Below are 12,482 nucleotides of genomic sequence, written 5' to 3' on the forward strand. Positions count from 1 at the left end.
ATATCATACCACGTCATACTTGAGAGCTTTTATGATTTTGTTGAGGGGTGTGAATATTCCCAAATGACAAAAATAGATTTTACACAATTGTATGTTTCTGTCCCAACTTGCTGACCCACATGCAGAGACAGTTGGCACAAGGATGATCATCACTGATTTACCATTTTCTTAGTGGATGCAATTGGGTGACTTGTTCGTACTCGAATGGCAATGATCCTTTTAACCAGCTTTTCCCTGCAGGTCTTTAGCACTTGGAATTTAATTGAAGTTGCCAATGAAGTCTCCGTGTTGTCTGGTCTCCTGGTAAGGCTTCAACTAAAGCTTTTCACTACCTCTTAGATTGCTTTCCTAGGATAACTTTATATTAAGAGCCATTGTCTTAGTTTTACAGTGCAAGAGGTTTTGGTCCTGCACTTTCTTCGCCTTTGATGTTCGAATTGATCCTCCACTGTCCCATCTGGGCTAGATAGTGTTTTATGTCAGTGACTACTATTAATCGCAATATCTTGATTATTGCTGTCCTGTTTAGTTTGGCTTTCCAGGACAATTTGTTATTCATCTGGGTTAGACTTAGATATGCCCTGTTTGTTTAATTTTTATTTATTTTTTTGTTTTTTTGTTTTGCAGCTTATTTAGCTTAAAATTTGATTTAATGTGGTTAAACAGTGCACTTCTAAAACAGGGGGTTTGGTTCTTCTTTTTGGGTTTTCAGCATAAAAAACTCAAATAGTCTATTTTTTTTAAGCTGGATTTTAGATGTTTTTTTAATATATATATATATATATATTAATTGGAAACAAATGGAGCCTACTGTTGTTCGATTGTTATTGAAACCCCTCCTGGCTGATTCAATTGTTAATTCTCTGATTGCTCGACCCTGTTTGATCTCTTGCTATTGTTGTTGTTGTTGTTGTGTGTTTTTTTTTTTTTTTTTTTTTTTTTAGAAAGTAATTTGTAGACATTATATTGATCAAATTCAAATTGAAGCAAATGCCCTAGTAGTTTCATTGGAGTTTTTTTTTTTTTTTTTGGGCATTGAATTTATTTATTTATTATTTGCAGTATGCCAGTTAATCAAATATGTCCTCAGTTGTTGGGTAGCCCAGTTAATCAAAACAATCTACATGTGAAACAATTTTGATAATTGAGGAGTTTAAAGGTATGATTTTAACGTTGAAGAGAGTAAGGGTGATATTCGATAATAACTGATAGGGTGAAGTGTAATTAACCCTTCGGTTAAGGCCAGTAACATCTCAAAAATTAATAAAACACTGCTGAGTTTTTGGAGAGACAAAAACAGGAGAGAGAGAGAGAGAGAGAGAGAGGGGTCTGCAGAAGTAAAATGTAAAATAAAATTATTAAATAGCAGCAAAATGAAAGAAGAAATTATTGTTCCACAATTGCTCTACTCTACTTCTCCCTTACTACTCACCTTCAATAGTTTTCAAGATTAAATGAAGTTAAAATACACAGTATAAGATTCATCCCACAAGCTATGTAATGGATGTAGAATAAAATTCCTTCTCACCCCTTTTCCCACAAAACTGATCGGATGATACTTGCTAATCCCATCTTTCATTATAAAGCTAGCTGCCCCTTCAAATCCATTATCAGATGATCCAGATATGCAGCTCAGCTTGATGCTTGTACCTGATTTATAGTCCACGTCGCTATACACAAAGCAACCCTCCTGGCTTTCTGACTCTAACGAAACCGTCTCCACCTTCCCGTCCAATCCAGCAACCAAACGGAAAACCGAGCCGCTGTCAGCAGAATCTGCAACTCCAAGGGTTTCATCTATTCCTTGATGCGTCAAGAGCATACCGGGAAAATCGAACGGTTCGAGCATGACAAATTTCCCAATAGCATCTTTTGGATTTGAAAATTCTTCAGTGGAATTTGCGTCTTTTAGGATGAGTCTAAATGTGGATCGGATGGAAGAATCAGTACCGGGTTTAGGAAACTTCTCAATTGTGATTGACCGGTTCGAGTTTGCGAGGACGAATGTTGAGTTTCCAGATTCTTGGGAGAGAGAAATCAGATGAGAATTGTAAACTGCTGGAATTGGAGTAATAAAGTCTGAGAGGGAAGCAGTTGACTCTGTTTTGATGTCCCAGTCTCCGCTTGTCAGACCGGCAAGTAGGTAGGGCCCATAAAGAATTGCGTGAATCGAAGAGTACTTTGGCCGGTCATCTAAAGTTTCATCAAAACAATTCATCAGTTATTTCCTAACATGGAAAATGCTATATGTGTATATATCATAAACAAGTTCTAACCGGGAAAATAATTCAGAAAAAGGAAATCCTATGGTTCCTTGTTTCCCTTGGGATTGACATGCGCGGGTATTCATTTATCAAGAGTTTTTTTTTTTTTTTTTTTTTTTTTTTTGGGGGGGGGGGGGGGGGGGGGGGAGGGGGAGGGTGGGGTGGTTTCATTTGAGCTCATTTGACAGCTTCCATCATATCTACTCTTCAAACCTAGGAATGAAATGGGAGCTAGACCTTTTGTAAGGCAGTGTTGACAAAAGGGTTGTGCAATACAGGAGGAGCTACATATGAAGGAAGGAGAGAAAGGCGCTCTTGGAATAAGGATCCCCCTTTCCTTTGACCAACAGGTCCTCCCTCCAACCTGTGCTCGCTTTCTTGCTTGTTAGGGTTTTAGTTTTCAATAAGGGCATTTAGGGTTTACTAATAAGATAGAAAAGCCTTAGCTTATATATATATATATATATATCTATTCTATTATATAAAGCATACACCCAATTTGGGGTGAACACTGTCATGCCTCTTCTTTTTCCAAAAATGCCCCCCACTTCTAATAACTGCCACATTCAATATATGCAAAACAGTTTTCCTTATTTATCAAACAATCCAAAAATTTAAATGTAAAAACCACAGCTAATATATATATATATATATATATTCATCCGGGTTGTAGTCTAGGAGTCCTGTGGACCTTCTTAATAATATTATGAGAGCACTGCAATACCTTTAATGACTTCGGTCCGTAGACCTATCGGCAGTTCAAGAGTTATTTTGTCACCAGGGCCCCATTTTCTAGTGACTGATAAGAAGTTACCTGCATCATCAGGAGGAAATTATTAACTCCATGGTTTGCAAATTTGACAGTAGGCGGAAATTCAGTAAGGAGGTGAAGAGAGAGAGAGAGAGAGAGAGAGAGAGTTCACACCTGGAGTTGGAAGTGACAAATCCTGACCGTTTAATACTGCCTTTGCACCATTTGAGTATGTCCAGAACGGTACACGCAAATGCAAGGTGGATGTCAGACCTGCCCCTCCCTGCATAAAAGCAGAACTTTGCTAGGGACTAAAGTAAAATTCAGATGAAAGTTGAATGGTGAAAAATATAATTTTACCCAAAATAATATTAATGCAAATAAGATCTTAACAAAGCTCTTTTGGTTGCAAAGTCCAGAGAAATTTGTATCATATGACTCTTGGTTGCACAAAGCGGGGGTGAGGGAGCAGGGGCCAACAGAAGAGTTCAAGGTTTGCAGTGCCCAGGAAGAGTGTTTATGTATTTTACATATTAATATATTATAAATAAATAAAAAATTGTTTTTGTTGCTTAGTTGTATTATTTATGTTAAATGTCTACATTATACTTAAACTCATAAATATAGTAAATAAATTAGTAAATTCTTATTACAAAAATAACAATTCATCACCAATAACATATATCTTTACTCTTCAATCCTCACAAGTCCAAACTGAAATATCCATAAAAAAAATCTCAATCCTTTAATTCCTAAGAAGAGAACCAAATGCATATGTTTGAGTGGTCCCATCCCAGTTGAAATTGAATTCTATCTCGACGGGAACGAGGTACAAACAAAATTCTTACTCTGAACCACATAATTGGGGTTCTAGAGCTGCAACGTTGCCCCGGTAAAAGTTTCCTGCAACTAATGGCTTAATATATACATGTATATATATACAGTAGCTAAAATTTACCTCTGATGATGAAATTGTCAATGTCACTTGAAGGAGAGGATTCGATGCAACAACAGGCTCTACTTTCTGATTTAGCGAAATCTGTCCAGATTTCCAATTAAGTGAGCTTGATATGTACTGGATGATGTAAAGCCCTGCAACTTCGCCCGCTTCTTCGAAGTATATTGAATCTCCCAGTTTTGAGAAAGACTCAATTCCTAAAGAAGTCATGAAAAATGAACCATCACATTGATAGGATTGAACACCAAAGGGAAAAAAAACAAAAACAAAAACAAAAAGATCCACAAGTAAACATTAGAAATAAGAAACAACCAAGCGACTAGAAATTTCTAAGGTTTCATGATGCAGTTAGGTTTCTTCAGAATTTGGATTTTCTTATGAAAGAACCAAAGATTGTTTACATTTTCTGGGAAAATATAGAGGAAAAAAATAATTATTTAAATTAAATACCATACCTGTCCCATAGCAGCACCAAAAAGAATCGAACTGTGTTCCCCATCCATGGTAGCTTATGGCCTTGGAATTTCCACGGCCTAGTGGAAGCATGTAGATCATCACTCCAGGCTCCTTTCCTCTTTGGATGCCCAGCACACCATTCGTCAGGGCCCTCTCGTAATAATCTGCATATGCCATTTCTTTGGTCCATCTAAACAAGTTGCGGGAGACCTACAACACAAAACTCTTAGGCTTTGTTTGGTTTTGGCAAAAGAAAGCCAGTTTTTTAATAGAATCCATCATGTTCAGCAAAATGCAAAAAATCAAAATTTTCCAGAACTTTTTTTGTCTTAGTTTTTTTTTTAAAAATTTATTATTATTATTATTACCTTCTTACATTTTAGGTCTTTGTAGTCTAGAAGGATCTAAAAAGTTTTTTTTTTTTAAAAAAAATCAAAAAATTCACCATAATTATTGCAAAATCTAGATGTGGAAGAAAAATTCTTCCATTTGGTGCATTGTTTCAATATAATAGATTCAACTCCTAGAATAAATAGAAACCTTGTTTCCAGTTCTCACCCAAAAATTAAAAAGTAATTGGCATACCTTTAGCATATTATAAGTTGTACAGGATTCTTCATTCTCAGTTACTAAAGTGTTTGCTAGTCGCCTTGGGTCGGACCTGCACATAGGTTGAGAAAGGACAACAACACAGTTCAGGATAAAGATAAACATTTAAGGAAACCAGCAATAGGGTGGACATAAAAACTTTTCACTAGTTGTATGCATATTGCCAGCAAATGGACAATTAAGGTGAGATGACAAAGGAATGTATTTATCTATTATATTATATAAAGCATGCACCCCATTTGGTGTGAAAGATTATGTCTTTTTTATTTTTTGTTTCTCTTTCCAAGAATGCCCTCCACATCAATAACTGCTAAATGGTTTTTCTCATTCATCAAATTGCCCAAAACTACTAAATGGTTTTCCTCATTCAGCAAACCATCCAAAATTTTTAATGTAAATTTACAAACACATAGCATTTGAACCCACAACTAGTAGCTAAGATGTATGTATTATGTACATTCAAAATGTCAAGTGTTTGTACCAAAACTCACTGACTGAAGTGCCTCCTGTTGCATAGCTGTGAGAAGAATTGACAATATCCATGAAGAAAGTTCCTATTTCCTGGGAAAACAGCATTTTAATAATGATCATGGCAAAATTTTAAAACTTTACTGAGAAAACTACTGCACATGCACTTAATATAAGAAAACTCCAATCAAACAACAACTTTTGTTAATTATTGCAGCGCAGATGCCGTGAAGACTGATATTGAAAATAAATAACAGCTGTTTACCTTATAAAGTGAATCACCAGTAACTTCATATCGCATTTGAGATCCAATAACAACTGGAATATGAGTATTGGCATGAAACCCAGAAATATCATCAGCCTACAAGTGAAATACAGAAATGAAATATAAATAGGTTCCAGCAGTGGTTGCTTCATCCCAGACCCAGTAACCCACCCAAGTACAGCAGAAAGAAAGTCCAAACGAAAGAGTTCGTTTGGATGCAGCCAACAATTGGAGTCAATGATGCACCTTTTTGGTACGGGAAAAAAACAGTTCACCATATGGAATAGTCTTGTCTCTCAAAAGGAAAATATATATTCTTTGACACTACATTTTTGAGGTAAAATGGACCAAAAAATTAATAGAGATCAATAGCAAGTTAACATAAGTAAACAAAAGAAGCAATAATTACCTTTACCGCGAGCAATCCTAGAAAGCAGGGTTTATCAAAAAGGTGAGCCAACAATAAATGCCTCCAATCTCCCTACACACAAATAAATGAATGGTTGTCAAAAATAAGTTACAAAATATCATAGCATTTGCAGTCATGGAAGACTTATAAAATGATAAGCTACAAAGAAATAACAAAACCCATTTTTTTTTTAAAAAAAAAAAAGGAAAAAGAAAAAAAAAAAGGATGAATTAAATCAAATCCCGACCATTGTGACAATTTACAAAAACCTCATAATATGTGTTGCCATTTATCAAACTCAGAAGCTTTTACAGCCCAATATTGGGATTATAAAATGACACTAGCTTGTTCAATGCAGGATATGTTGCCGTTAAGAGCATTATCATACTATACATATTCAAAGCAAAATAAGTTGTCAAACTCTTTGCAGAATTTCAGATTGAATGAAACAACTTTTGCAGATTGCCTATTGCTATAAGGGAACCCGTACTATACTATGTATATGATTGACACAAAATTCCAGAAATAGCATATGCAGTGGAATTTTCTAAGGCCTTATGAACCCAGTCATTGGGGTTGATATTTGATAGAAAAAATCTAACAGATAATCAGATTACTAAAACATGTTGAAGAACCAAGAAGAACAGTTAAGGAGACTCCTAGATGAGTTGTACACACCGTTACTGCATAAAACTTATAAAGGACATCATTCATGCCACCAGTTTCTTCATTTAATGATAAATAGTGCCTTTCAACACTGTACTTTGTTATCACGTTCAGCACACGGTTGTAAAAGTAGTCAACCATCCATGTCAACATCTTTAAAGCTTGAACATTTTCGGCCAATATGTATTGATCCAAAAGACCTGCCATTATCTGTTTATCAAGAAAAGGTGAAAGTCAGTTATATACAATAAAAGTATGAGCTAAACTAAAAAACTAGAATTCTAATGCAGTTTTACCTTGTGAATGGTGTAATATGGTGCCCAAACAGGTTTTATAGCTTCGAAACGGTCAAATTGTTCAGAAGGGAAAGCAGAAAGATATCCTGTACCCATTTTATCTTGAGAGGCAGATAACGCAGAAACAACTGCAGACATTTTCTCTTTGAGACTGTCATTGTGAGTGCTAGCCCACATCTGTGCTGAGGCACTCAAATAATGCCCTTCAATACATAAAAAAGTAAAGTAGATTGTTAAAAATAGACAGGCCACAATTCTTATGACAAAAACAGAGGTCACAGATTGAAGTCATACAATTGCAACGAAACTGGAACCAAAAGCTAAGAAAAGCAGACTTGATCGTGTCATAATGGTCTAATAGTTCATGTACCAGCAGAATTTGAGAAAATCAATCCAAAGCAAAACACAAAGATAAAGATCTTGCGTTTATGGAACCGCAAACCAAGTGTCAATGTAAACTGTTGATTGCGCTACCAATGAATATATAAATCACAAGGAAAGATCACAACAATTTTATGCATTCTAGAAGAGTAATAAATTTAAACCAAAATATAACAAATAACAGAACCAATCGTTACAGGCGATGAGAATTAAATGCATAAGAAGTAGGATGTCAATTTCATGCATGACACAAAAATAAAATTTTCATTGGCAATGATGTTCTGTAAAAGACAATAAAAGAAATTAGAAATTTCCATTCACATAACGAAAACTAGCTAAGAACAAGGATATAAAAATAAACCAGAAAAGAGATGTGATCAAGGAGCCAAACCAACCTACAAAATGACCCCGAAGTTCACAAGTTGGGTCCTCCCAACCTCCATACCCCTTGCCAGGGGTTGGCAAACCAGCTGTCTTTCTAAAGCTCCAAACCAAGCTATCAACATCCAGCATCAACAAGTATTCCAAATTTGTCTGCTGAGCCTCCCCGTGCTTGGACTCTGGATCCAATCTCACGTCGTGAAGAGAGACCTCCTTGAGGAAATCCCCTTGCACATTAATCCCACCCAAATTTTTCATATTTCTATACATCATAACCCAACTGAATTCATCTTCCTCCCTCAAAATCTTTCTCGGAAGCAAATTCACCCACGCAGAGTCATCAGTGGGAATCAAATGGTAGTGTGAAAACATCTCTTCTTTCCATGTCTCATTATTTGAAGACAATAGCTCGTATCGAAGAGTATGCGACGATAATTCAGTAGGGATGTTAGTACACTCCTTGCCCAAAACACACCCACATAACATAAACACAATAACAATAACAATGAAAAACATGAAAGACTTCATATTTTTATCAAATTCAGAAATTAAGAAATTAAAAACCCCCCATTTGTGTTCAAATCAATTCAACAAGAATAAAGATCAACAGACTCAAAACCCCACATTTTGATCTCACACTCACTCAACCAATAAGTACACACAGAAAAACCCTCTTCTTTCTAAGTAGAAGAACACACCCACTCACCTATTTATAGCAACCGATCAGAGAATGAGACAATTCAATATAATCCCAAACAGTCCCGTGAAAGCCAAGAATGGTTTCTTGCCAAACAAATTTCCCAATTTGATTTAAAGCAAAAGGTAAACGCACGTTTATCCAGTGATATACATACTACATTTATAGAGAGAAAAAGTAGCCTTAAATTCGGAGAATTAGTGAATCATATTCACCTCAAATTCAGCTAAGAATTAAAAAGGAGATTGAATTATTCCCTCAAATTCAGCTAAGAATTAAAAAAGGAGATTGAATTATTCAATTACAACGGTGGAATTACACGTCAGCCCTCGTGAAAATGCATATGTATGAATATATATATATATATATATATATATGTAGCAATTAATCGAGGAGAAATGGGAAATTCAATATATACCAGGATAAGAATTGGGTTTGGTGCATGATAGATGAATAAATATATAGAAAATGATATGCAAATATACAAATGAGATATTTTTATGAATGAATATATACATATATATATATACAGATGTAGATGTAGATGTAGATGTAGATGTAGATTGAGAGAGAGAGCGAGAGAGACAGAGACGAATCACGGAATTGGTGTCGTTATTTTGGGGAGGTGGGTTTGGTTGCGAGAGAGACGGTAGATGGTGTACCGACTGGTCCTGCTACTGAGAGAGAGTGTGAGTGATCTTCACTTTCCTGAAAAAGCTGAAGTTGGGGTTTTTACGGGTGTTGGGTCGGGTTTTTTTGAGTCAATTTATGATTTTTGATTTTTGAAAAGTTATTTTGGATTATTTGGTTAAATTTATTTCAAACAGTTTCTGATTCTAACAACTTATTTTAAGTCAAAAAAACTGATTATGAGAAGCTGCTCACCTCTTACTTCTGATTATCAGCTTCTGTTGTGGACATGTTAATTTACGGTTATACTCTTAAATTTTTTTATTTTTATTTTTTTAAAAATAGAAAAAGATCCAAATGGACTATAAAATATTATTATTATTATTTATGAGAAATGTAGACAAATAGTGAATAATAAAAAATAAAAATTAATTGAAAAAGTTACTTCACAGCTTATTTAACAAACATTACTCAGCAACTTAAATCTATAATCCAACAGTTATACCAAACAGATTAACAGCTTCTAATTAAAGTCATAATCTATAATCTGTTAAACTATAATCTATAATCTGTAATCTGTTTTAACGGCAACACCAAACAGCACCAAAGTATTGTTTTTGGAGGCTGACTTTCCTCTAGGGTACTGTTGATCCGGTGAAAATTTATTACGGATTAAGTTTTGATGATTTAAATTATTTAATGGGTAAAATTTATCTAATACTCTATGTTAATGAGATATCGATAGTTATTTAATTAAATTAATTTTATATAAGAAAATAGATTGTGAAAAACAAATAATTGATAAAAATCTAATCTGATAAGATAATAAATTTTTACAAATATATAATATTTAACAATTTTTATAAATTAAATAGCAATAATGATAGAGACCACTAATTTTAGAGCTCTAAAGAGACCACTAATGACTTGGCACTCAATAAAAAAAGAAAAAAAATACAACACCAAGACCAAAACATCAAATCATTCATGGTGGGACCTACTACCACATCATTAGTGGGAGCACTAATTAGTAATTCACAAATTACCACATCCACATCATGGTGGGACCTACTACCACATCATTAAATAATTCAAATTATTAAAACGAAACCCTTAATAGACTCTCACAAATTCAATAATATCCTCGAATCCGTGACTGGAGGGAAGCCCAGCCATATTTTTTTTTTTTTTTTTTGTGAATTTGGTGACTTTCTGTGCTATCTTGCGCCGGAATTTTGTTCAGTGTGTGTGTAGTGGAGGCAAGCCCTTCTCTTCATCCACAAAGTGGACTGACGGTATTTTTGGGCCCGTGCAGTGCAACTCATTATGAGTCTTATTTTTGATAATTTAAATTATTTAATATATAGAGTTTATTTAATATTTTATTTTTATAAAATATTAAATTTATCAGGTATGTATAATTTTTTAATTGGAATATATTTTTATTAATAATTTATTTTAAAAATTATATTATTATTGATAAAAATATATTTTAATTAAAGAATTATTAATATCTGATTAAATTTAATTTTTACAAAGAAAAAATATTCCATAAATTTTACGTACCGAATAATTTACATCAATCAAAATGAATCCTTTGTGAGCCCTACACGTCTAATAGTTGTGGATTGGAGAGCAACCCCGTGTATTTATTTGTTTTATTTTTTATTATTATTAATAGACCCGTGTGTGTGTTATAATCACGGAGAAAAGTGACATAATAGAAATTCTTTTGGGAAGCACAAAAGGAATAAAGGGATTTATATTAGGAATTTTTTTTAAGTATTCGTATTTTAATTAGTTTATAATATATTTTTATATTTTAATAAGTGTTATTATTTGAATATTTAATTTACTAAATTTTAATTTTTATATTTAAAGTATTTTATGAATAATTTTATCTTTATAAATATTTATGAATAATTAGTAATTTAGTGATGTGAATATTTATATTTTACAATGTGACTATTCACATTAATATGTGTGAATGTTTATATTAACAGTGTGAATTTCATATCATGGAATATTTATACTGTCAATGTGAATATTAGTATTAAAGGTGTTTTGATAATAGGTCACACATAGGACTTATTAGAATATAAGAAAATAATTGAAGAGATTTTATTTACACACCATAAATTCTCCCCGTATACACTATTTAACCATTAAATTTATATGACAATAATACCTTCAAATAAAATGATTATTAAGGACAATATGGATGCACATGTACTCATTCAAGTAATTCACATATGAAACACACAAATCTCTTTTTACACACCATCACTTATACACTAGATCTTTTGGAACAAATCTCTTTTCCAACACTGTTCATCTTCACCATTATAATTTAACACACTCCACTAAACATTTTCACCATTATAATCTAACATACTACACTCACCATCTTTGCTATTATAATCTTCATTATTATTTTTCAAACTCAAAACATTATTACCTTTGAAGATTCAGGGTTTTAAGAACACTGAAATCAATTGATTTTAAAGATTTGCACACAATGGGTAACACTCAGATTATTGATTTGAAACAATACAATAATGAAAAAATTAGTTTACTTTTTTGTTTCGTTCGTATAGAAAATAGCATATTCATTTGTTACGTATTCGGATAACTAGAGTTGAACATTTATAAAATGTTCAATTATTTATAAATTATTAAGGTTGATCAAATATAAAATGTTCATACATAAAAAATAAAAAATAAAAATTGAACATTTTGGTTGTGATGTGTACCTGTTTATTAGCTTAAGATTAAAAAAGAAAAGTCATGGTGTGAACTGAGATATTTTTACAATTTAAAAATTATTATGTTTGTGTATTAAGAGATGTTTTGGGAAGATAGTTAAAAGCTATTTTTTGACTTTTTTAAACTTTTTTATGAGAGAGAGAAGTGAGTTAAAAGTTGGGAAGTGACTTTTAACCCACTTCTCAAAATAACCCTAAATGATGGTGTGTACTGAGAAGATCGATGATGTGTAAATAGAATTACCCAAAGGTGAAGAGGGATTTATGAATGAGTGCTGCTATTAGCACCTCATAAATTATTTTGGGCCCCAAATTTTTAGCTATTTTTTTATTACAATAATAATCTCAAATAAAATTACTACAAAGAACATCATTAATTTTGGAACACTCAATCTCACAATTAAACCTACACACTCATTACATCATGAATTAGGGTTTATGAGAGCACCCATCTCTATCATCACCCATCCATCTTTCCCAAATCTC

The 12,482-nt window shown here is 33.1% G+C and overlaps 1 protein-coding gene across 2 annotated transcripts; it reads right to left on the reverse strand.

Annotated features, from left to right (window-relative positions):
- Positions 1 to 1,330: 1,330 nt before the first annotated feature.
- On the reverse strand, positions 1,331 to 9,310 carry LOC114265503 (uncharacterized). 2 transcript variants are annotated; one of them, XM_028206315.2, is made up of 13 exons: positions 7,919 to 9,306; positions 7,143 to 7,345; positions 6,859 to 7,056; positions 6,181 to 6,252; positions 6,018 to 6,095; positions 5,772 to 5,867; positions 5,520 to 5,599; positions 5,015 to 5,090; positions 4,429 to 4,639; positions 3,974 to 4,170; positions 3,190 to 3,298; positions 2,989 to 3,078; positions 1,331 to 2,193 (listed from the first exon to the last, which is right to left on the reverse strand). In XM_028206315.2, the coding sequence occupies exons 1-13, from the start codon at positions 8,430 to 8,432 to the stop codon at positions 1,451 to 1,453; spliced, it is 2,667 nt and encodes an 888-aa protein (XP_028062116.2). In that variant the 5' UTR covers positions 8,433 to 9,306; the 3' UTR covers positions 1,331 to 1,450. The 2 variants fall into 2 exon arrangements, with proteins under 2 accessions (XP_028062116.2, XP_028062117.2); XM_028206316.2 differs by lacking the exon at positions 6,018 to 6,095 and having other exon boundaries at positions 7,919 to 9,310.
- Between the last annotated feature and the right edge of the window lie 3,172 nt (positions 9,311 to 12,482).

This window comes from Camellia sinensis, chromosome 12 (genome assembly GCF_055761805.1).
Source record: "Camellia sinensis isolate YWXY chromosome 12, ASM5576180v1, whole genome shotgun sequence".
NCBI lineage: Eukaryota > Viridiplantae > Streptophyta > Magnoliopsida > Ericales > Theaceae > Camellia > Camellia sinensis.